The 25,534-nt window shown below is 41.0% G+C and overlaps 2 protein-coding genes across 5 annotated transcripts in view; one reads left to right on the top strand and one right to left on the bottom strand.

Annotated features, from left to right (window-relative positions):
- The window catches only part of LOC127378006 (tumor necrosis factor receptor superfamily member 14-like), a 229,190-nt gene that overhangs the window by 120,664 nt on the left and 82,992 nt on the right, over nucleotides 1–25,534 (bottom strand). The gene's annotated exons all lie outside the window — the stretch shown is intronic.
- The window catches only part of prkcz (protein kinase C, zeta), a 130,416-nt gene continuing 107,308 nt past the window's right edge, over nucleotides 2,427–25,534 (top strand). For 2 of the 4 annotated variants that reach the window (XM_051426380.1, XM_051426379.1), the window contains exons 1-4: nucleotides 2,427–2,718; nucleotides 10,263–10,384; nucleotides 13,767–13,856; nucleotides 14,234–14,284. In XM_051426380.1, the coding sequence (XP_051282340.1) occupies nucleotides 2,642–2,718; nucleotides 10,263–10,384; nucleotides 13,767–13,856; nucleotides 14,234–14,284 (340 nt within the window). In that variant the 5' untranslated portion in view covers nucleotides 2,427–2,641. Of the gene's footprint in view, nucleotides 2,719–10,262; nucleotides 10,385–13,766; nucleotides 13,857–14,233; nucleotides 14,285–16,257; nucleotides 16,438–18,589; nucleotides 18,796–25,534 lie in introns of those variants that run through there. The other 2 variants (XM_051426384.1, XM_051426383.1) reach the window with 2 other exon arrangements.

The raw sequence follows: 25,534 nt of genomic DNA, 5'->3' as shown, positions 1-25,534 counted from the left end.
CATCGTTGTTGTCGCCGTCGTCATCGTCTTCTTCATGTTCATCATCATCAGTCACTACTATTAGTGTAGTTGTTGCTACTGTTGTTGTCTGTCTGTTTGTCTGTCTGTCTATCTGTCTCTCTCTCTCTCTCTTTCTCTGTCTCTCTCTCTCTCTCTCTCTCTCTCTCTCTCTCTCTCTCTCTTGTCTTTCTCTCTCTCTCACCCCAACTGGTCGAGACAGACGACCACCCACCTAGAGCCGAAGGATCTGTCCGAGGTTTCTGACACTCATTACCTGTAATCATTTTATACAATCATATTTTTATTATATTTAATGTAATGTATATAATATATATGTATAATATATATAGTCAATGTATAATGTAAACCTCATGTAGCCTATGTATAATTTATAAAATCACTAACTATCATAAAACAAAATAAATTGCAGAATATATTTATATGTGTGTGTGTGTGTGTGTGTGTGTGTGTTGTGTTTGATAGCTTTCTGTCTGATATATTTGATGAAGGTTCACTGTCAGTGTTGGAGGAAATGTGCAATGACTGTGGATTATTCACATATCTTATGCACCGTCCTGCAGGGATCTGGCAAGACATAAAAGTGGAGATTTAAAAAAATGAAATATGCCATCCCAATGGATCCTGCGTTGTTTTTGCAATCAAAATGTATTGGGCAAAGACCAAATATCCAATCTGAGCAATGTACATGTATCAATGTATCATACCCAAAAAGCATTTTTAGTGCAGTCCTGTAAATTGAACAAAGCCTCATAAGCACTGTGACACTGGAGGGGACCATAAAAATGCCTGGCCACCACTGTTTGGTGTCAAATACTGTCAAATGTAACACATGAATGAATTTTGAGAAAATAACGTGTTAACATAATGAAATTATTGTATGGCCACATCTTAAACAAATGTATTTATTTAGAATTACATCTTTTGAGTCATGATATCTTCATTTTGATATATGTGATTGTTTGTGAATAAAATCAGCATATATTTCTGCCACCTGTAAAGGCACATACAGTCACGTATATCAATATTTGCTTGGAAAAGCACCTAAATGAAGATATTTGAACTCTAAAGGTGCTTCAGAAATCCATAAATTGTTTTATTTCCACCATTGGGTTTCTAGGAATCTCCTCAAAATCTCTTTCAGCTTCATCTTCAACCATATTTTGCAAAATGGTGGCGAGCCAGAGCAAACGCATAGGCTACATACCCACCACAAATCTATTTACTATAATTATGTTTAGAGAAATGACACCCAAATTAGTTATTTTTTTGTCTTTGCTACCCCGTTAATTATCTCACAATCAGCAGCTACAACAGTAAGGTTGCTTATGTATCGATGCATCAGGATTAACACCATTCTTATATCTGACCATATCCAGTTATTGAAGCCCTGTCTTGTTGAAGAATGTTATTATTTGACATCATTCATGTTTCTAATTCCATTTGATAACTTATCTCTAACTGACACACATCAGCCTGGGGCTCTATATCTGTGTTCCTTTATAGAAGCACTGGTTGGTACACAGAGTGGGACAGAGAGGGGGTCAGAGGGGTCAGAGCCTCTGCTCCTAGCACAGGATGGGTTGAACGCAGAGGGAAAATGTTTATCTATATCTATATCTCTATCTATATCAATGCGTTGTACTATGATTGTCTATGTGGCATTAAAAGTACCATTATATTGACAATGAGTCATTAATGTTTCCATGAAGTTGTTAATTAATCAACCAGCAGGGGGCGCCTGACAACCGCATCATAGTAGTAGAGGCGTCATCCACCTTGTATCCATGAAATGTGTTCATTCTGTGAGCCTGTTGGAGTTCTCCTTCATGGGTCTGCTTGTGATCCATCTCTTCCAGCTCACATGATTTGTTTTCCATGAATGCTTTTACTAAATGTTAAACACTGTGTTCAAAAACATTTATACTAAATTATGTTTACATTATGAACTAATTATTTCAGGGAAAACAGACCTCCTTTTATACTGGAATATATAAGGACAGGAGAGATAAAATATACCGTGAAGAAGGTTATTAAGTATTTATTAGTGAGTAGACACACCACCTGTGTGAAGATACTGTAGAGGGAAAACAGTCAGTAAGTTCGTTATAAACTCTACCTCGACGACCATACTGTCTTTAATTCCTCACATTAATATTATAGACTTTTTGTTGGGGCGCTCAACACGCTCCGTTAGGAATAATGGGACAGGTGAATTTGGATTGCGGTAACCATAGTGAGCCATAAGAAACTGGGTCAAGTTAGCCAGGAAGAGATCAGGAAGTCACGAGCTTTCAGATTCAAAATAAAAGCGTGACCCTAATCCTGAATCCCATTCCAGCATACTTTTGTCAGTATATTTTATTTTGACATGTAAAGCCGGAAATAATCATGTTAGTCGGGCCACTTTGACAACTCCTCCGCCAGAGAAGGCTCTAATGTCGACTAAACGAAAGAAACTTCAAAGTAGCTCGACAAGTTTTGTTTAAAAGTGTCGGACCAAACGTTACTCTTGTCCGTGTAATGTAAACCTTTGTCTTCCGACGGGAGCGGGAAGTACGGCTAGTTTGGGCCCGTCCAGTTAACGTTGGGCTGCTAGTTGGGAGGTCCACCAAACTGTACCATGCATATGCTAGCGTCAAACGGAACCATAATGGACTTGGATTCGGAGTTGGTGAAAATGAAAGCACACTACAGCGGGTAAGTAGCTAGCCCAAGGCAACAAGCAGGCGGTGGTTAGCCGGCTGGCTGTGATGAAAGGGGACACACCTGTGGAATGATGTGTGGCGGTGTTACGGGTCAGTGTGTAGGGGTCGTCTTGTTACCGTTTCAGCAGGGCTCTTGAGATCAAGCTAGGTCACAGTGACACTGCACTCCTGTATACCGACCAATGTAAAACTCAACCAGGAATAAATCCAAATAATGACAATAACAGTCACTGTAGGATGCTGAGAAGAATATTGAATAATTGGTATCATTTTTAGGGGAGTGCGGGGTCGGTTGTCACACTTTTTCCTTTCATTGATTCCCTTTTTTAATGTGTAAGGGTAGCCTGAAGGGTCAGGTAGGAATGGAGAGATCATAAACTCATTGTGGTGAAAAGAAATGGACTGTCAAAGACGTCATCCCCATTGTGGGGTTAGTTGTCTCTTACTAAAATGTTATTCTAATCGAATTAAAAAGGAGGAAATCTTAAAAATGAATGAAAACAGTTTGAAAAACAATGAAAGTTTAATTTCAACGAAATGCAACAACCTAACATCTCCTGCATCAGACAACATACACAAGAAAAGTCATTATTTATCGTGATGTAACAATAGAAAGAACAATACACAGAACCAGTAATAGCAGGAATGCACTGATTGGGGAATTACGGACTGATACAGATGTTTAAAATAGCAATTTGGCAGATATCACTTTTTTGTGCTTCAATGCAATGGCAACAAATAAATCTAGAAAGACAAGCACCTCTGGCCTGTTGCAGCTCAGTCTGTGTGTCTTCTCATCCAAGATGTGAGACTCAGAGCTGAACAGCTGTTCACTGTCCCTGCTGTGGCATTTGCATGCAATTAGTGCAAGTGCTGGAAAGCTGAGGTGATTATTTCTTCAGTATGCAAGTTGGAAATTACCAACACAACATTTAACCAGCACTAAATTGATACAACTCAACAGATAAACATCGGCCACTGATATCAGACAATGCCATCTTATTGGCTGATAGGCCTCTGCCATCAAGGCCAATACCGGCCAATACAGAGATTTTTTTCAACTTAATTTATTTGTATAACCCCTAATGATAATATCATAATGAAAAGTAACTCAGGACACTTTTACAAATACAGCAGGTACAGACTGTACTACTTATTCAGTGATTTACAGAGACCCAACAATTCCCACCATGAGCAAGCACTTGGTGACAGTGACAAGGAAGAACTTCACTTTTAGATGCAAAAACCTTGAGCACACCTCAACTCTGGGTCGGTGGTCATCTGTCTCGACCAGTTGGGGTTAGGGAGAGAGGGGTACTGAATATTTAAGTACCAACATTTTAAACAGCATCGTCTAGAGAGCCAGATCTAATGAATTTGAGAACCAGCCCTGTTCTCTCCTATTTTATTTTAGAATATGCTGTTAACATCAGTGGCTATTTATCCTTGTGGGTGTCGTCTGTTGGTGTGTTCTCAAGCTCCTTTAGTTTTGTGGTAATTGTTTGGTTGGACGTTGACCTGGAACCTATAATTATATATGACAATCACACACGAATGCCCACCACGACTGCCGAAACCAAAGTGAGTCTTCATTTATTTTCTGATCTTTGAGTTAATGTGAATGAAGTTTATGATATTGCGGCGGCACACTTTGATGGTGATGGCAAGAATTATACATCAATAATAGCCTAATTTTATGAATAATCCATCATGATGAAAATACAGATAAATAGAAATACATGGCAAAAATAGCATATTGTCAATATTTTAGAGACCCCTCAAAATTTCACAAATCATGTTTTCAGGAGAGCTCATGTCTTATTAAGAGGAGCCAAGCTAGCCAAGTAGTTTTCACGCCATTGTTTGGTTTGCCAGTCCCTTTGCCAGCCCAAGACTCATTCATTACCATTTTTATTATGTTAATCTTATTTATTTTTATTATACTTTGACCTTTATTTACACTCAGGTTTTGATGCAACAAGCAACAACAATACATGTTAGATGTTATGTTTCTGTCTTGGTGCATTTATGTTTAGCCTGATGTTTTCTCTGTTATATCCTGTTATATCCTGGTCCGGGAGAAACAAAGTTCATTTCAACCTTACTATATTTTTGTATTTATGAAATGATAAACCTAAAATTTAAAGTCTGCAACTCTAACCTTGCCACAGTAAGCATGATTCTGTGCATTATTCTAAATGTTAGCATGGCAACTGTGAGTGCGAAATAGTAATGATTGGTTAACAGCATGCTAATGCTAATGTTAGTCACGTACAGCTGATTTGATCAAAGTATCAACTAGAGCCTGACTGAAAGGATTTTCTTGTAGCAGATTATTATTAGGGTAAACCGGTAAATTGTATTTTTATTGTCATCGCAATATCAACATGCGAGTCGAACACATCGCAAGTCACTGTCTGAAACATCATTTTATTTAGGGATGGGCCCAGGAACCAGGAGTTAAAGGTCCAGTGTGTAACATGTAGGAGACTATTGTCAGAAAGACTGGATTGTTTGCACTGTGTGTGTACAGCCCCCGGTGGGTACTAGGGATGGGTGATAACACAAAATTTTGTATCAGTCTTATACCAAGTAATACAGTGCCAGAATAGCCAATACTAACACTTTTTATTATTAAAAGTAGCTTATGCACTTTAAATTATGTAGCACAAGGTCCAGTTTGTAACATTTAGGAGGATCTATTGTCAGTAATAGAATATAATAATTCTAGGTATGTTTTCATTCGTGTATAATCACCTGAATATAAGAATCATTGTGTTTTTGGTGTTTTTTTGATGTTGTACTGGATTAACAGTAACAGGGTCCACAGTATACCGGGCCTGGCATACACTGGCATCTCATGATTAAGAGATCAGAAAAGGTTAAACAGACTAAAATATAGAAGCCTGAGAATGAAAAGCCACCTTGTCCAGTAGCCTATTAATCCAGTTAGCATGCTGTGTGATGCGTTGTTTTGTACTGTTTTCTACTCAGGGGAGTGAAGGGTTTTCAGATGACTAAGAGAAAGAGTTTTAAAATGAACATTCTTCATTTTATCTGATTTCTTGTCTGATTTTTAGTTTTATTCAGGTTGATTAACAATAAGTGTAGATAGATGGGGGGGATAGTCAGGATATATGTTGGCATGTTGCTGTGAATGTCAGAGAACTGCTGCTGCTCAGGTAGCAGTTTACTGATGTAGAACTTACTAAGAACTCTGAATTGGATCAAAAGTACTTCTCAACTCTCTTAAGCTTGTGTGTATACATGGGCATCTTCACGAGTGCCTGATCGGTGCAGCACTTGAGCACCTCTTAACAGAGATGAGAAGGAAGTGAGAAGGCTCACTCCTTAGCTACTTCCATCATCAGTTTCATTCTTTTCACCATTTGTCAATCGGGCAAGTGAGTTGTTAGATTCACTGGCCCAAAGTTGCATTTTACTTGCCCTGGGCAAGTGGGCAATCCTTATTGCTGAGCCCTGGAGGCTGCCCCACAATCATCCATCACCATATCTAAGATATCGTCATAACCGTTAAGGCCTTTAACAGAGCTGTTTACTCTCAGACCGTGTGGGTTTATTTCATGCACATAGGTTTCTTAATTACCTTGATTTACTTTATTGGTGTTTCCCAGGAGGTTAAAAGTGAAAACAGGACTGGATTGTGAATGTCGGTGGAACCCCAGTGACAGTGTGTGTTACCAAACACAATATTTGAGCTCAAGGTGGCAGAAAGGTTTTGATTAGAGGGATCAAAGATCAACATGTTGAGGTAGGTTTATGCTCTTGTACATGACCAATCCCTTCGTGTGCAGAGCGCTCTGGAGTATGCACTCAGCAAATAGTGCAAGGGTCAGCCACAGAGTCTTGAGAGGTTTTTCCCAGTGTATTTGGCTTTGACAGGTTTTTTTTTTTTTTCAACGGAGTAGAAAGTATTCTTTTTAGTATGTCTACAAAGAGGACAGAGAGGAAAAATGAAGTAGGCTACCCTTTTAACACATCATGTTTAATTCTATTAAGGTTATGGCAGTGTAAGTATAATAAGCACAATAATATAATAATAAACTGTTGATGATATTTAAAAGTAAATCTACAATATAATGGATCATACTCATATAGACTTCATATTGATCACATCAGAGTAAACTAAACCTGATTTACCAATACCGGTATTGGAAATGCCTCCAATACTGCCTAAAAGGCTGCATCTGTGGACTATAACATCTCCAATTCTTTAGCCCCAAAACCGGGACCCTGGTTCTTCCCAGCAGTATCCTGTTGGCCATTTGTTTCTAAGGATGTTGAAGTCATGACCTGCCCTACTCTGACTCTTATTGCCTTACTCTGATATTCTTACTCTGGCCCTAACCAAGCTCACTCCTCATGCCTAAACCTAACTAACCCAAACCAACAAAGGCAACAAGTACTAACCAATCAGGATCAGGTCATGTGTCCTGTGCTGCCACTGGGTACTGGCAACTACTGTTTTAGAGCAGAGGAGAAGAATTGATAGTGTAACTTTAGCCAGAGTCGGCTAAATGTCAGCAATTTGACGGACTGTCAAACTGGATAATAAAAGAAAGTTCTATGAATTTCATTCTCTGCATGTTTATGTTTTACAAAGGGGTTAAACTGAGCTAGAACATATATGATAGCCATCAGGTGGTCTCTCACATCAAAACAATAACAAAAGACGAATTTTGATGATGTCATGGGAGTTGTTGTATTCACCACCATTGCCATCACTGCAGTCAGCTTCTCCCGGTTAGGATTCCTTCAGTGTTCATGGTTCAGGAGGTTTCTACCAGGAGCCCAGTTATCCACAGAGGTCTCCTCCACTCCAAAACAAACAGAAAGCTACTAACGTTAGCTCCGCTTGTTTCTCTGATAACTTAAGATCCAGACGTCCGATGACTAAAATCCTTCATCCGGTTCAAATCTAGAGTTAAAAGGCACCAAGATCTAAACAGTGGATGGTAACAATGTGGCTTCAGACTGGATAAACAGTCAATGTATGACAGCTTCTGGCAGACAACCACAATGCTGATGCAGGCACAAAGGGGATATAACGCCATTGACAGGCGACCACTAAAACGCAGCGTTACCTGAATAAAATGAGTCTGAACATTGTTGGAAACGTTAGGGATAATGGAAGAATACAACTAAACTACATACAGAACAAAGGTGTATTGATAGCATAACATTATATTATATATGTCATAGACATTTTAATGTGGAAATGTATGTAATGTACATAAATAACTGTGTGTGTATACGCAGTTCAGGAATCACAATCAGGAAGGAAGAAATGGTATGGGAACATCTCTCTGTGTGTGTGTGTGTGTGTGTGTGTGTGTGTGTGTGTGTGTGTGTGTGTGTGTGTGTGTGTGTGTGTGTGTGTGTGTATGTGTGTGTGTGTGTGTGTGTGTGTGTGTGTGTGTGTGTGTGTGTGTGTGTGTGTGTGTGTGTGTGTGTGTGTTACATCATTCCACATTGTGTGGAGCATTGCCTGCTGGGAAGCAAGCTGTCTCTGCTACACCTTGTCAGAGTCCAACAAACACACGCCATAAATATGCGCGCACACACACACACACACACACACACACACACACCACACACCCAGAAACCTGTCAGACACACTGACGTGGGCTCAGTCATTGTAGCTCCTGCACTTACACATTCAGAAGCGTGTTTCAGGTGGTGTTATTTGTAAACGCACATATTCAGCTGTATGCTCGGCCCCGTCTGCTTTCGAACCGTGATTTTCTGCAGCTGCACTGTTGAATGTGAATACATTCTGCCCACAATGTCACATTCAGCCAGCAGCAGAGCAGTGAGGGTTGATGTTGAAACTGAACATGCACTCCCATATTTAAAAGAATCATCCACTGATAAGGGTGTTTGAAGGCCAGTACCTATATGGAGTAAGCCACTTGGTACTTGCTGTTTCTTTTCAGCGTTCACAATCAGGGATGGTAAAGAATTTATGGCAGTTGGTTTCAACCAGTGTCTGTCCCAGCCCTCTAGTTTACAGCTTTAGTATTCAAATTAGTACAAAGTCTCTCTTTACAATATTAAAAGCATTCTGACTCAACTTGCCAACTTTGTCTTTCCAGGGATTTCTTACGAGTTGTGATTTGTTCAATAACCAGAGCACAATCAGTACATCTCAACTCCTAAGTTCATCCTTCAACCATTTATGATTGGAAAAATCTCTTGTCTGTCTTTTTGGTACCAATTTAAAAGTGTCTGTATTAAAGTTCACATCAAATGTCTGGTCAGTCACACTCTGGTTCACTCTTCCTTTATCCAACTGTTCCTGAATCACAAATTTACAGTATGTGCTGTATTAAGGCAATGTTCTTCAGCTGCTTGTGTTTAGAAAAAATGTAATGCTTGAGAACACTGGGTTCTCTAGGATTCAGGAGCAAAATGCTAGAGCACCAGCATCTCCGACCAAAACAATGGGCGCTACCGACCAGACTCCATTGACAGAAACAAAATAAAGTTCACCAAAACCATCTTTGTTAGTCTTTGCACAAACCACTGAGAGGCTGCAATAGCAACACAGACAAAGGGAGAATATCAATATCCGTGAAGCTTTGAATAATCCAGGTTGTTAAAACCACTTATGGATGTTCTGAAAGCATTTCAACAATCCTTCAAGTGTCTTCCAACCATCTGAATGAAAAATATTTGCTCCGCTGCATGATAAAAAAGATTTTCATCCTATTTAGAAGTACAAACACTATTTATTATTCCAAACAAGGTGACAGCCTGAAATACTTTACGGCATTACTCTTTTTGTAGGATGTGAGCCAAAACTTTTACATTTTTAAAGTTACATTTGTGAAATGAGTTATAAATCTGTGCAACACACATATTTTTTATGGAGATGGTTAGGAGAATCTTTGCGGTTAAATGCACAGTATGTCATTTCTGCCTCTAGGGGATCTTTCCCATCAAAACAATAGTAGACAACCACAACGCTGACTAGTAAACTGATCTTCAGGTCCAAAATCAGTCGAGTGCCTCTTAATTTTGTCTATTTGATGCTGTTTAACAGCTGCATAATCTACTCTGAATGTTAACTTGTGTGCAAGCTAGTAAACAGCTGAGACTGACCTGAGCCAATACACACAACAGACATGCCCAGTGAATTACATGGTTCTGCAGTCAGTGTTTCATTAACTAAGCCAACAGTTCCCTCCATGCTTTACTCTGTCAGACCTGATTGCACGTCCAAGTACTCTGTAGCCAGATAACAGCTAACTAATCGACCGATAACATAGGAGTGAGCCTCCTTGTCTGTATCTTACAATATCAGACCTTAGGGAAGGATCAATAATCATGAATGAATTCCTCATTGTGTTGTTGACTCCTTTTAACCCCCTGGGGGATCTCTTGATCTCTGCCCTACTAAAACAGTGTAACTCAAGTGACTTAATCTTGACATTTTTCTGTGTGTGTGTGTGTGTGTGTGTGTGTGTGTGTGTGTGTGTGTGTGTGTGTGTGTGTGTGTGTGTGTGCATTCAGGGACATGCTGATCACAGACTTGGCAGCCACGGTAACCTTTGTGGAGTTGTGTGAGGAGGTGAGAACAATGTGCAGCGTTGCCAAGCAGCAGCCCATCACGCTCAAGTGGATCGATGATGAAGGTGGGTGTGCCTCAAGGTAAAATACTGTACATCAGTCTGTGTACTCTGTCTCGACTGCTGTGTCCTTTTACGCTAGCACTAGACTCTGGCTCAAAAATGCACCATGAAAGCCCATTTCCTGGGCTTCTGGCCAGTCCAAAAGTCATCACTGCCACATCACACTGCACACTGGAATGGCCTGAAGTGCTCACATCCAGCTGCCCTCACTCTTTGCTTCCATGACCAAGAGGTCATGGTCAGGTTGGAGTCAAATCTGGTCCTGTGGCAAGGACTCAGCCTTAAGGCTGATTTAAAGTTGTATGTTGGCTCTACGTCAGGCCTATGTGAATAACTTAAGCCATTATCAGCATTTATATGTGTAATGCAAACAGCAATGCCAAAATGCTTGTTGGTGGTTGGTGTCTATGCCAAACTCTCCCATGCCTCTCTCTGCTCAATCTGTCTTGTGTTTTTCTCAGACAAGAGCATATCATGCAGTGAGGCTGCGTTCTGTGTGTCTGTTTGTGCCTGTGTGTGACTGTTTGAAGAGGGATTCTCAAACAGCATTATTAACTCATCTGGGTTTTACATGAGTCGCTGCACACATACCTCAAGCAGACCAATCACAGTTGTTTCAGGCTACATTGTCGTGATGTGTAGTTACATTTTTGGGGAGGTGCATGTCAGGCTACGGTGTTGATTCTACACAGAAGTATAAATCAGGCTCAACTCAACTAGGTGAGGTACCAGGGTGCCTCTTACAATACAAATATTGATGATAACATTATGAGCCACTGGGCACCCTGCTGGTCAGAATGTTCTGCAGCCCCATACCAACAGACTGCTCTGCACTGTGTGTTCTGACCCCTTTCTATCAGAGCCAGCATTAACTGTTTCAGCAGTTTGAGCTACAGTAGCTCGTCTGTTGGATCGGACCACACAGGTCAGCCTTCACTCCCCACGTGCATCAATGAGCCTTGGCCCCCCATGACCCTGTCTCTGGTTCTTTTCCTTCCTTGGAGCACTTTTGATAGTTACTGACCACTGCAGACCGGGAACACCACACAAGAGCTGCAGGTTTGGAGATGCTCTGACCCAGTCATCTAGTCATCACAATGTGGCCCTTGTCAAAGTGGCTCAGATCCTCATGCTGCCCATTTTTCCTGCTTCTAACACATTAACTTTGAGGACAAAATGTTTACTTGCTGCCTGATATATCCCACCCACTGACAGGAGCCATGATAACCAGATAATCAGTGTTATTCACTTCACCTGTCAGTGCTCACAATGTTATGGCTGATCGGTGTATGTGTAAATACACTGCCCGTCCCAAAAAAAATCAAAACCTAGATTTAACTAAACAAATTGGTAAGAGCCTTCCATTGGATAATTACTGCAGTGATCAATATGTTTCAGCTGGCAACAAGTTATTTAACCCTAGCTGATGCATTGAGTAGCTTCTCATTTCTTAAACAACCATATTGGAAGACATATCCTGTGGTCGTGGAAAGGATGTTAATCAGTTTCAGAAGGGTCAAATTATTTGCCTGCATCAAGCAAAGAAAACAACTAAGGAGATTGCTGAAACTACTAAAATTGGAAGGAAAACCTGGAAGGATAGTGGTGAACCATCCTCTTCGAGGAAGAAATGTGGTCGGAAAAAACTCTTGAATGATTGTGATCGGAGATCGCTTAAACGTTTGGTAAAATCTTATCGTAAGAAATCCACAGTAGAACTCACAGCTATGTTTAATAGTGAAAGTAAGAGCATTTCCACACGCACAATGCAAAGGGAACTCAGGATTGGGACTAAACAGCTGTGTAGCCATAAGAAAACCACTGATCAGTGAGGCTAATCGGAAAGAAAGGCTTCAACTTGCTAGGGAGCATAAAGATTGGACTTTGGAGCAATGGAAGAAGGTCATGTGGTCCGATGAATCCAGATTTACCCTGTTCCAGAGTGATGGGCGCATCAGGGTAAGAAGAGAGGCGAATGAATTGATGCACCCATCATGCCTAGTGCCTACCGTACAAGCCTGTGGGGGCAGTGTTATGATCTGGGGTTGCTGCAGTTGGTCAGGTCTAGGTTCAGCAACGTTATGTCCCCAAAGAATGAGGTCAGCTGACTACCTGAATATACTGAATGACCAGGTCTTTCCATCTATGGAGTTTTTCTTCCCTAAAGGCACGGGCATATTCCAAGATGACAATGACAGGATTCATTGGGCTCACATTGTGAATGAGTGGTTCAGGGAGCATGAGACATCCTTTTCACACATGGATTGGCCACCACAGAGTCCAGACCTCAGCCCCATTGAGAATCTTTGGGATGTGCTGGAGAAGACTTTGTGCATCAGTGTGACTCTCCCATCATCAATACAAGATCTTGGCGCAAAATGAATGCAACTCTGGACGGAAATAAATGTTGTGACATTGTAGAAGCTTATCAAAATGATGCCCCAGCGCATGCGTGCCGTACTCAAAGCTAAAGGCAGTCCAACGAAATATTACAGTGTGTGACTTTTTCTTTGGATGGGCAGTGTATTTGTAAAACACAAGTGAAGAATGTGGATCCAGGAAGAAGTTAAGCAACCTTAGGTCTAGAAGAGGACACACAGCACACATGCAAACTAGGGGAACAAAGATCCAGATACAAAACGTCTGGATGAGGCACCGACAGCCAGGATAGACAGAGGTTACTATTAATATTAATAGTAATATGAATCAATAATTTTGAGTCTGTGTAAGAGTTTGAATTGTGTTTAACTTTGCAGCCTCATCTGGGTGTCACTAACCCAACGTAAATCTGAGAGGTTGTGAGATGTTTAACAGTACAAGGAAGCAGAAAATAAGTACATTTGTTTTTTAGGCTTCTTTTTATCTTGGCTACCTTTCTTCTAAATTACTGGATAATTTGATCTCTGCAGGCCTCTATAAATGATTCAAATAAAACTGTGTGAGAAGCCAGATGTAAGACAGGAAAGAGTGTGTAGAACAGAGAAGAGTGTGCAACCTATAAACAGAATAGTACATTTTTATAAATTTTCTCAATGGACTAACTTCTAGTCAATGAAATAATACTAAAACTAAAATAATATTCACAATTTTTCTAGTGGACCGACTGAGGTAGTGCATTACCTCCAATGTTGCTGCTGGTATATGTTCTGTGTACAAGACATAAAAAATCAAAACCTTGAAATACCAGGTTTGGTCTAAACACCTTTGGTTTCATGACAGGCTGAAATTTGAGCCAGCACAGCAGGTGAAGATAAGAGATATTCCAATGCTACCCCATTTAGCCAGACCGAATGTGTTTGTGTAAAGTGGATGATGCGAAGGACAGAATTAGATGACTATTATAAAATGCATGTGTTTGAGTTTGTGTGTGTCTTTTTTCATTTAGGGGACCCTTGCACCATCTCATCACAGATGGAGCTGGAGGAGGCATTTCGCATTTACAATCGGACTAAGAGGTCTGGGCTGCTGCTGCATGGTGAGTTAGCTCCATCATTTTTAAACTATTTGCCACAATGGATAACTTTATAAGACTAAAAACAACCCAGTAAATGGCAATATACCTTAGCAAGCATGTAACATTTGAGGAATTACAAGCCACTTAAACTTTTTGCAACTCTTTGTTCATGGCTTTCCTTCCTAATATTTTGATGACTTTTTTGTGAACCTTTGGTGAGGATATTCAGGTATAAAGAGTTTGTGTGAACTTGAAATTATGTAAATTCAGGGTGTTCAGCATCTGGATTGCATATGGGTTAGGCTTTTAATTTTCTCACATATCTGCTTGTTGACAGGAGAAGAAAAACAGCCAACTGGAATGATGAATGATTTGCTTTTCTTTTTTGTAATTTGCAGTGTTCCCAAGTATCCCGGAGAGGCCTGGCATGCCCTGCCCAGGAGAGGACAGTGAGTGCATCAGATCCAATTTCACTCTCTATCCCCCTCTAGGATTGCCAATTACAGTCAGACTCATAATGCTATGTAGACATGGATGCACAGTTATCAGAACTGTCAGTCCGAGGTGGAAGTGTAGAGGACATCTCACTACCAAACCTCAGTCAGCCATGATTCAGACTTAACACCGCTCACAGAGTTACAGTTGTATACCAGACAAGAGAAGTAAGTTTAATAAGGAGTTTACAATTGTCCAACTGGTAAAAACTGGAAACCTACCCTGGCTACACCAGATGGGCAGGCACTTTCCAAAAATACTTCACTGTCCATCCTAGGTGAACTTCAACCAATCACATCTACAAATCATATAACCTAGTCAAACTCTTACCGAAAGCAGTCAGGATCAGCAATTTTTCCACAGAGAAAAGTCTTCAGTGCCGTTCTTTGCTCTTCTTTCAATGTAGCCTGGCGAGATGGATTCTTGCGCGAGCTCATGATTTTGTGATCTTGCGAGTCCAGCTGCCTAGCAAGGTTAGGAGGAACCAGGGTCTTAATTTAATTACTTAGCCATAGTTTCTTGCGGCAAAAAGTCCCGCTACCGTAGTACTTTTTGATGGTCCAGGAACTATCGGGGCAGAGTTTGCAGTACTGAATGTCACAAATTTGGTCAAATACATGCCTCACAGATACAACAGCTTACAGTTAAAACATTAAGAACAAAGTTGTCAACTTCCTGACAAGTGTAAAAAGACCAATATAAAGAGAGCCAAAGTAAAATTCACTGGCTCTATTAAAATAATCGTAAAATAACAAGTTACTGACAAAGTTAAACTGCTACTTTAATTACATGATATCAAATTCTGCTTTAACACTGCACATTCAAATGGCTTGGTAGAGGAAAGGACATGGGGTCATTAAAATCAAAAAGGTTTGTGCTTTTGGGAGCACGACTGTGCTCAGCCAAATTCATGGCAGTCTTTCTGTTAGAGTATCTTGAGTGCAAGTTGGACAGTTTGTCCCGAAGACCTGATCACACCAGCAAATGAATGGTTTCAATAAGTGGATTACTCATGGAGGCTTCAACTTTGGTGAACTTTGACATGTGAATTCAAGGCTTTGACTAATTGCAAAGCATCTTGACAGTGCTGTACTCTGAGATAATGGAGAGCCAGAGAGTCCAAAAATGAAGCAATCATATCAGCTGCGACTCATAATCCAGCTTTATAGGATGGTGCTCTGTCGGAGTATAACATTTACGTTTTTCATAAAATAATTGTATTTTTTTGTATTCAGCTGTGAGACAGAAATCGATTGTACAAATACAACTCTCAAAAAGAGCTGCAGCAAGGACTCAGCCTCGGTACATGGGTCGCCAGCTCTACCAACTGAGCTAATCGGGCACCCCATTTACATTTATTGTTAATTAGCTAGTTAGCTAACTTAAGCTGTGTGTGTGTGTGTGTGTGTGTGTGTGTGTGTGTGTGTGTGTGTGTGTGTGTGTGTGTGGTGTTGTGTTGTGTGTGTGTGTGTGTGTGTGTGTGTGTGTGTGTGGCTGGCTTAGAACTGGAGTTGGTCCCTGGGTGCGGCACAGTGGCTGTCCATCGCTCCTAACACTTAAGATGGGTCAAAACTTAAAAACTTAAAACTTGCTAACTAAAAAGGCTGGGCCATTTTGGGGTACGAAATGTATTTAAATAACCTTTGAAATGATCTTGAATTTGTGTGTAAATACTTGTGATGCAAAAAAATTACCATTTATACATGGCACGCTCTGTGTAAAAAAAGCCTAAAAAAATGTCTTAAAAATTAATATCAATTCAGTTATTGTGTAAATGTGACTACTCCCTATATTCTCTGCTGCACTGTCTCTCTCCCTTTCTCTCTCTCACGCACTCCCATGTTGTTTGCTGCACTCCCTCGCTGTCTATTTGCTGTGACAGCATGTTTCTGCAGCCTGTGGACTGCGCTCGTGAGTGTGCCTGTGTGTGTGTGTGTGTGTGTGTGTGTGTGTGTGTGTGTGTGTGTGTGTGTGTGTGTGTGTGTGTGTGTATATATGTATGTATGTATGTGTGTGTTTGATGGGAGGGGGGCCCTGTGCTTTTGCACTGAGGCAGACCACTGGTTTACTGTGTGAAGAGCCGGGTGTGACTCACTTCATTCTGTAGGTAGGTAATGAAGGATACACACATGTACAGTCTGACACACACCAAGTTAGTGTCTGTGTTTTGTGCATAGCTTTGCTTGTAACCTGTGGATGATATCTAATATTGTACATGTAACACTTATAACAGTGCCTTCCTGCTGTGTTTTCTCCAATTTAAACCTCATTTGCTTGCTGTTGATGTACATGCGTGGAAAGAGGAGGGAAGGATAGGGCTGTTCTATTCAGAGAGGAGAAGTGAGGAAGGAATGAGAATGGGTGGAGGAGGAGGGTGACACTCCTTCATTTTTAGAATGTGTTTGTGTTGTTCAAGGCTAACTCTGTGCTGATAAATCCTGATAAAATGTACAGTAGACAATACCTGTGAAGATATTGCAATTTCCACTCTAGCCATGCAATTTTTGGTTTTCTCTGGTGAGATTTTGTCCACTCAGACTTGCTACCACCACATTACTATATCTGAAAAACATATATACATATATAATATACTTATGTACTATACGGTGCACTATATGTGCTTTTTGACACTATATTGTGTCCTCAAAAATGTTATTGCTGCAATGAAAAAAGCAGTGTCCATAGTACGTACATTACATTACAAATAGTCCCTTGATGCAATGTTTTTTAATTTGCACAAGCATTTCGCTCACATATGCAACTGTAAGAGAGTGTACGAATGTGGAAACTGGTATGGGTGCACTGGTGCGAATTAGCAGTTCCAAATTATTCACAGCCTGGATATTCTTACGGTTGGTTATTACATTGGTACTTGACATAGTGTTGGTGTCATTTACCCTGGTTTCTACCCGTGTTTCTCAAAAAAAGCCTGTTCAACAAGCATACACTTGCAGAAAAGCAGTTTTTACCCGTTATGTCGGCAGACTGCTATCCATCACCTGCCGGTTCTTGGTATCTAGTTTCAGCCATTGTTTGCTATTAGACTAGTTGTTATAAACAATATGAACCTAACCTAACCTGTTTTGCCCAATTAGCCATGGGCCATTGGCACATTCCTTTAGACCTTCTGGGCAGTGGCCCCCACTTCCAAAGCAGCCCCACCTCCCTGCCCAGCATTGAATTGAATTGAAGGCAACACTGCCTTCCCCTGAAACAAAGTAGGCAGTGATTTTTCCATTAGTTCATCACTCCCTCCATCACCTGCCATTAAACTCTGATACGTACAGCTCTTCCTGTTTGTGCCACAAAGTAATCTGCCTGTGTTCTGTTCTGCAGTCCACTTAATTTCCTGCCAAACAATTTAAACTCCTGTATAAATGCATATTACCAAAATACCAAAATTGATATAAAAAGGTAGAGCTGACAACAATAAGCAGAGACTCCCCTTGAAAGCAACTAGCTTCTGGCTGTGTGTGTGTGTGTGTGTGTGTGTGTGTGTGTGTGTGTGTGTGTGTGTGTGTGTTGTGTGTGTTGTGTGTGTTGTGTGTGTTGTGTGTGTTGTGTGTGTGTGTGTGTGTGTGTGTGTGTGTGTGTGTGTGTGTGTGTGTGGATTGAACAGACCCCCCTCTGTGTGGAGAGAGAATGATGGAGGGAGGGAGGGAGGAGGTGGAAGTGTTGAAACCCTGGATGATGCGCTCAGTGTGGGCTGCCCTGCCTTGCACCGGATTCTCCAGCAGACCCCTCACCCTCCACCAAGCCACGCCCACCCCCCACAGCTCCACCCTCCCCCTCCCACTGCCACCACTTTTTCCCAGCATCCCCCTCTCTTTCTCTCAGCTGTGTGGCACTGCTATCTCTCCAGGGAGGAGTCTACAGCGCTGCTGCATCACACAAGGCACAGAGGCGGGCGAGGGACACAGTGTGAAAGTGAAAGACAGGGGGGGAGAGAGAGAGGGAGAGAGAGAGAGAGAGAGAGAGAGCATTGTACCGTGCAGATATCAGCTCTTAATATACCAGGCAGGCACTGCATTTTTTTCATCTATTCTTCTATTTTTGGCTGTGCCTGCCACTGCAAAAAAAAAACAGAGATACGACTTCATCGAGGATAACAAGTCCTAGAAGAAGGGAGGAACAGACAGAGAATTAAACAGCCTTGGGAAAAGCAAGGCGACTCTATCAGCTGTGAGGAGAGAGAGAGAGAGAGGGAGAGAGAGGAAGAAAGGGCGAATGAGTGAGCGAGGGTGGGAGGGAGGAAATAATTAAATAAATCCCAGGGAGGAGAGAGAAAGAGGGAGGGATCGTCAGAGAGAGGGAGAGGAGGGGATGTAGCAGTGTGTATCCTTGCTGGCTCACCACACATACACACATACACATACACACACACACATGTACACACATACACACACGCACACTTAGCCTGGATAATGTGCTGAAAGAGGTGGAGAGAAAGGAAGAAAGCAAACCGGTGAGCTATCTATCTCTGCATTCTTCCATCCATCCATCCATCCATCCATGTTTTCATCAATCCGTCTGTGTTTCCACGCCTTGTCCCCGAGACAATGGATTTAGACGAACGTGTCCTTGCCTGGATTCTTGTTTGTTGTGTGTGCGTGTGGGAGAGCTATCATGATTAGCATGTGTGATTGATTCATGCCTTATCGCTCGTCGTGTCACGCATTGCAGGCAGGGATTGTGTGTATGCAACCTGCTAGCTGTGCTAGTGCGGCTGCTGCCTGTGCCTGGCTGGCTTTCTTCACTGTTTTGTAGCCCTGGAAGGCTGTCTGGCAGTCCACTCAGAGGCTGCACCTGCCAACGAGTGCGACATGGTGTTGGTGTGCATATGTGTGTGTAAAGCTTGCATTGTTATGGCAGTGTGTGATTTAACCATTATATGCGGATGGGACTGGTCTTAAATTGAGATGTGTGTGTAGCCATGGAGTGGAGTGCCATCCATCTCTCATATAATGGCTATGATGCAGGTTGATTGCACATTAGAACGCTGCTACGCTGGTTGGTCTAAATGCTGTTTCAGACGCTTATTCATCATGACAAGAATGCATTACTGTCAAATAACTTTTTTATTTTTAGAAATTCTAACATGGAAATGGTTTAAAGATTGAATATAGTGCCAAAATACTGGTGATGGCATCTTTAATCCAAAAATGTCACTGTTAAGATTGACCTTCAAAAACCTCTTGATGGTACCCCAAACTGCACACATGGCCTGACAAACCAAAATGTCTCTCTCAGTCAGGATATATCGTGTGTATGTAAAAAAAAAGGGGGGGGGTAGCAGTTGCTACAGAGAGAAGGAATAGAACAAAGACTTTAAAAAAAATTGTTCTGTCCTGTCTCTTTTCTTCCACCTCTATCTAACACCGAGAAAAGGAAGTCTAGCACAATTGTGTATGTGTTTTACAATCCTACAAGCCAAAATCCATTTACTTTTCATGCTTAGTACTACTCAGCCTGTGAGCACAGCTGTATAAGGTCTTCTGGAGGAGTTTTATCAAATCTGAGAAAGTAACTAGTGATGTCATTGGGCTTTGAGGTGACACGTTTCAAACTCATGTTTAAAAGACCCTAAATGTTTGCCAGTCTAGAAGGGTTTATCGAGAAACTGTAGGATTCAGTGTTGAATGTTGTCAGTGTGAACCGTAAAGACAAAGAATTAGGATACCTTCGGCACTGATGCACTGATTTTGACCATTCTCTCTCACAATTCTCTGAACTTAATGGAAATTTAATACTGAACTTAACTTAATTACTTTTCAGTTTGTAGGATAATGACAAAAACTCAAAGGACAATTTGTGTAGCTTTCTTTGGGCAGTCAATGTTCATTTTGGTGCAGCTTCTATTCACTACTTGACTAGTAACTGTGGCTGGATTTTGTAGGTATAGTAGCATTTAAGGCTTAATAACCATTGCTTTGACGTGCTCTTGTTAAGCCAGAGATATAATTACTTGCAACTATTCGCTTGTGTGTGCATAATGGCTGCCTCGCGTATCCTATGTCCGTTTGGAGTGTTGGTTGTGCACATCCCTGGAAATCTACATGATGCGTCTGCAACACAAACGGATGGTTAAAAAGCAAGTATATCTCCGGCCTCAGCTAATTTCTGTTTGTAGAGGAGGTCATTTTGTTTGTGCGCTTGTGTGCGCAAGTGTTTTTGTAGCAATTTTTCTGCAACTGTGTGACTGTTTGAACAAATTGAATATCTGTGTGGCAATTTGGAGGTTAATATTCAAGGATAATGTGGCATACCAAACTGAGGGGAAACAAATCCTAAATGTTACACACTGGACCTTTAACATAAACCCAGAGTATTGTTGAATTAACATGTTTATCTGTTGTGGAACATTGAAGATGTCATTAAAACAGAGTGGGGTAAAATACCTCCAGCTTCTCTCACCTCTCATTACATGGGGACGTTACCAGGTATTGTGGAATATGAAGGCAAGTTCATGTGATTTTATTAAGCTATTTGTCTTTACTTTTTCAATGAAAGAAAAGCCAGTGTCCATCTGGGAAAAAAAAGTTCATCCCAACACCAGGCTGAGTGCTCATCCTGCAAGGCTCTCCCATGATTCATTGTCTGGGCGACACCGTGTGTTAATTGCTACAGTGCATTGTTCTGTTGCTGGGCTGGTGGTAATGGCTCAGCCCTTTTTGCTTTTCAATGTTTGTTGGGTTTTTTTTTTGCCTTAAGTGACGAGGCATTTTAAAATTCAGCCTCTCCGTCCTTGGCTTGCTCTTTGCAGCTCTGGGAGGTGAATACAGAGCTGGAGTATTACATCTCAGAGGCTATATCTGGTTTGGGTGCATTTGGGGCTGTTTTAAGACATAGTGGCTGCGCTCTGTGCAATCTGAGTCATCCTGTGTATTGATCCCTATGCTGCTTCCAACTATTTATGAGCCTGTGTAGGACTGTGGCGGTGTATGTGTGTGTGTTTGGTTGGAAGTTACTTTCCTGTGTGTCAGTTTTGCTGACTGGACACTGACCTATTATTAGCGCTTTATGGATAATACTCATTTGAACAGCTCGGTGTGCAATGCAGTCATTGATAAAGCTGTAACGATTGATAGATTAGTTGTCAACTGTGAAATGAATCGCCAACTATTTTGATAACTGTAAACTGAATATCTTTGGGTTTGAGGATGTCATCTTGGGCACTGAACAACATTTTGTTTTTACCATTTGCTGACCATTATGGACCAAGTAATTGATTAATCGAGAAAACTGACGTATTTGCAGTCCTTTTTATAGCAGTTATTTATATTATCATATTTATATTGTTATTTATTTATTTATTTATTTATTGTCATGCTAATGATACAACTGCTCCCATTTCCTCTCATTAGTGGATGTGGCTGTGTATCAGCATGTATCAGCAGCTGCAGCGCTCCTCCAGGTTTTCTGCTGCACAGGTTAGAGGCCCCATTGGGACGGCATTATGGAGTTCCGGTCAGACTGTAAGTCGTTAAACTGGTTAACTGGAGACCACCAGACTCAACGGACTGCTGCTGCCTTCAACGTCCGGTTGACTGTGGCACAGGAAACCTCCCATGATGCGTGTACCGGCATGAGTCACTAAACTAAAGATGGAGCTGCATCTGTTTTCCTCACCTTTGATTATTATCTCGCCACGCTGCTCTTAGTACCTGCCCAATACCATTACACAACACATACATCAGCTCCCATAAACCACAGCATGTACTAACACTCCTCCAAGTGCAAAAAAATGAGTGTAAAGGATATCTAACAGCACAGGTCAAACACTAAAGCTTCTGTATTTGTCAACTGTCTGGCTTTTTTTTTTTTTTTTACCTAATACTTGGTCTTGGTGGAAAGAGTTGTCCAGAATTGTTGCTGGAAGACAGAAACATTCTTGCTAACAAGACGGAAGAGCAGGAGAGGATTTCCATCCCACCGATCACGCAACATATTCCAATTATAAACAGGCTTTTGGACACAACAGTGCCAGCCTGGAGGGATTAATCTTAAAGCTGAAACAGTTTGCATTTGCAATTAGTGATGATGAGGGTTGTTGCTTTTTTTAGTGCTCCAGCACTGTTAGCTCAGGAAACCAAAAATGCATAAAAATACGATTGTCATTGCAGTTTGCTGAAGCATGACCCCTGGTTGTCATCATGCTTTATTGCATCGTTTGCGTCGTGACAGGGAATGAACCCGTTCAATACTGGCAAACTGTGCGATTACATAAACTCGTCAGGCCTAGCTTGGAACCAGAAATGCTGGAGCTACTTTCAAAATCCAATTTCAGCGTACTCATTACTTCCTTTAGGTTGTAGCGGCTGATGTAATCCTCTGGGATGCATCTGAGATTTAATCTGATTGCTTCTGTCACTTGTGGATTCATTTACCTCCACGGCACCACTAAATAAAATGTGCACTGAATAACGGCGTTCTTATTTAAAACTATCGTTACTACTTTCTCATGTGAATTTTTGTCTGACTAGTGATTAGTACAATACTAATGGTAGTTGCTGCAGTGCTTTCAAGTTTGCTTCTTGCTTCCTCTGTCCAGGATTTTCCAGTTGCAAATTTGAACTGTTGCTTATTACTTTAACAGAATATGTGTACTTTCACTATCGAGATGCTTCTTTCATTGGTTTTATCTTCGTAAAATTAAGCTTTACATATTTTTACATATTTTATTCAACAGAACAGCTAGAGAGATAGACAGGAACGGGGGAGAGAGAGAGGGGACGACATTTGACTTCAACCAAATATAAGAGCTATCACACATTATTAATCTAAAATTGTATTCACTATTATTTCCCCCTGCTTAACAGAAGTACAATGCTAAATTGTTGTACAGTTTTACTCCTAAATAAGGTACTTTAGATAATCTGAATAAACTGTTTGTTTACAACCAGTCTGATCTTTAAATAGCCCCATCAGACTTTGTTGTAATGCTCTCCCAAGTTGTCATTAGCCTAGCTGATGACTTTATTCAAAGAGGCTCCCAGGTGAGGCTTCAGAAGAAAGACAAGTCACTGCCAGCAGATACTGAAGTCAGACATTGCTCCCTTTTGTCAATTGTAACACAAAAACAGTAAACACAGAAGAGTCCGAGGAGCCTTAAAGGAGGAACATAAAAACACCAATGTCCCCAGTGATGATTTTTCCCTCCTTTCGTAGTCCCTGCACTCATATACTTGCTCCCTCTGTTAAAGCTAACAGGTGGCTTTTTGATGCCGTCTTGGACAGCAGTTACACACTCATGCTGTCCATTTTGACTTTGCTTCGTCTTGTCTTTGTTGTGTGACACCCACGCAGATCCAGTATGGGATCTACGGTGCATGGTGCCAAGAGTGTACACCAGTTTAATAGAAATCAAGAGAGGACCTGAAGGAGGGTGCCCATTTACCAGTTCCCACCTGCAGGGGCATGTCCACACCTTTGTGGGGGGCACTGACTTATGCAAAGGTGGCATGAAGTATATGCCTCAGCTTTCCAGTCATTCCCAATGTATGCAATTCCAAAAATGTATACGGACCCCAGTCTGCCAAAAATAAGGCGAATTATCATTAATATATTCATACCACATACAAAAAACTGCATGTGTTTTGCTCTAAACTGCATGGGATTAACATGAAGTAGGTATGTCTGCAAAGGAGAATACTTGTGGGTACCCATAGAACACATTTTCATTCGGATATATTGAAGTCAGAAGTCAAGGGATCCCTTTGAAAATAGTCATGCCAGTTTTTGAGTTTTGAGCATTATAAAAATTGGCTTTTGTGTGGGCGGATATAAATATAGATTTTTTTTTGGATCATGGATACCAAAAGTAGTTTTTTTATATTCAGTTAAAGATTTGAACATGTTCCAATATCCCAGTCTTTTGCCCAGAATCATTGGTGCTGAAACCTTCTTTAAACAGTGGGACACTGAAACAGAAGAGCATCAAGAGGTTAATGGTGTCTTACAGACGAACTGCGTCACATCAGCAGCAGTGTAACATTAATTTACTGTTGCATGCAGACTATAAAGTGGGACCAGTACATCAGCTGCATCTGTAACAATGGTGTTATGTAATGTACTAGCAGGAATTAATCACTGCACTGAAACTGTGGCCAACCCCCTGAGGATGAAACTACAACAGGCTTCCAACAACAACAACACAGTGCAAACTATAGCAGCTTCCAGGCAGGAACAGCTTCCTTGTTTAGGGGAATAATGTCACACAGATTCCTAGTTTAACACCTCTGGTCCTTTTAATGTTAGCCGTGCATTATTTAGCAGCTACAGTGTGATCTGTGGTGCCACAGGCAGCGCTGAGTCACAAACCAATCATTCCCTCTGTGATATTAACAGACAGGTTTTTTTTTTTGTTTTTTTTTTAAATGGTAGGGTATTGATCACTGCAGTCGACATTATGAGAGTAAGTAATAAGTGTGACAAGTGAGAGAAATCTATCCTAAACAGTCACTGTCACTGTTAAGAGCTATTGCCTGTGTACCTTGCACTTCGGTCCAATTTAGTTTGGGGCGGAGTACTTGTTGCCCCACTAGCAGCTGGCCCTAAATAGGGTATTGTTGACACTAGAGGGAGATTTCACAACAACTAGTGGCTAGATTGTCGTGAAATTTGGCTTTGATATTCATAGTCTCTAGTGGGTGATTCCCATTGATTTTGGTGTCATATGAACTTATTTTCAGCACCACTTACAGGTCAGACTTTCTCTTCGATCCAAACTTTGGCCCATGACAGTATATCTTGTAAGCAGTTGCAGATATATACAATCTCTACAAGAAGAATCCTGAGGGGGTCAGTACGCAAGATCAGAAAACAGTGTCTGAAACCCACTCCCACCACATGTTGTCTATATGTTGGCATTAGGAAGCCTTTGTCAGACAATTTGTGTAACTTTAAAAAAAAAAAAATAAAAATCATAAAAAAAAAAAAAAAAAATCATACCCACTTTGTTATGCCCTGAGAACTTACAGAAGATAGGACCTACAGTGAATGCAAGACAAGCATAAGCTGGATAAAGGTATGACAATCAGTCATTACTACCAGAATATGAAGGAGGTCAGTCAACAATTGCAATCAAATCCAATTTTGAAAAAAGGCTGAGTCAAAAAAAAAAATCCAAGGACCTTGGAAAAGACATGACACTAGAAAACAAAGAGCTGCAAGTGAAGACACAAAGGTACAACAATGAACTGGTA

This window comes from Dicentrarchus labrax, unplaced genomic scaffold (genome assembly GCF_905237075.1).
Source record: "Dicentrarchus labrax unplaced genomic scaffold, dlabrax2021, whole genome shotgun sequence".
Lineage (NCBI taxonomy): Eukaryota > Metazoa > Chordata > Actinopteri > Moronidae > Dicentrarchus > Dicentrarchus labrax.
This window is presented reverse-complemented; position numbering and strand designations above follow the sequence as displayed.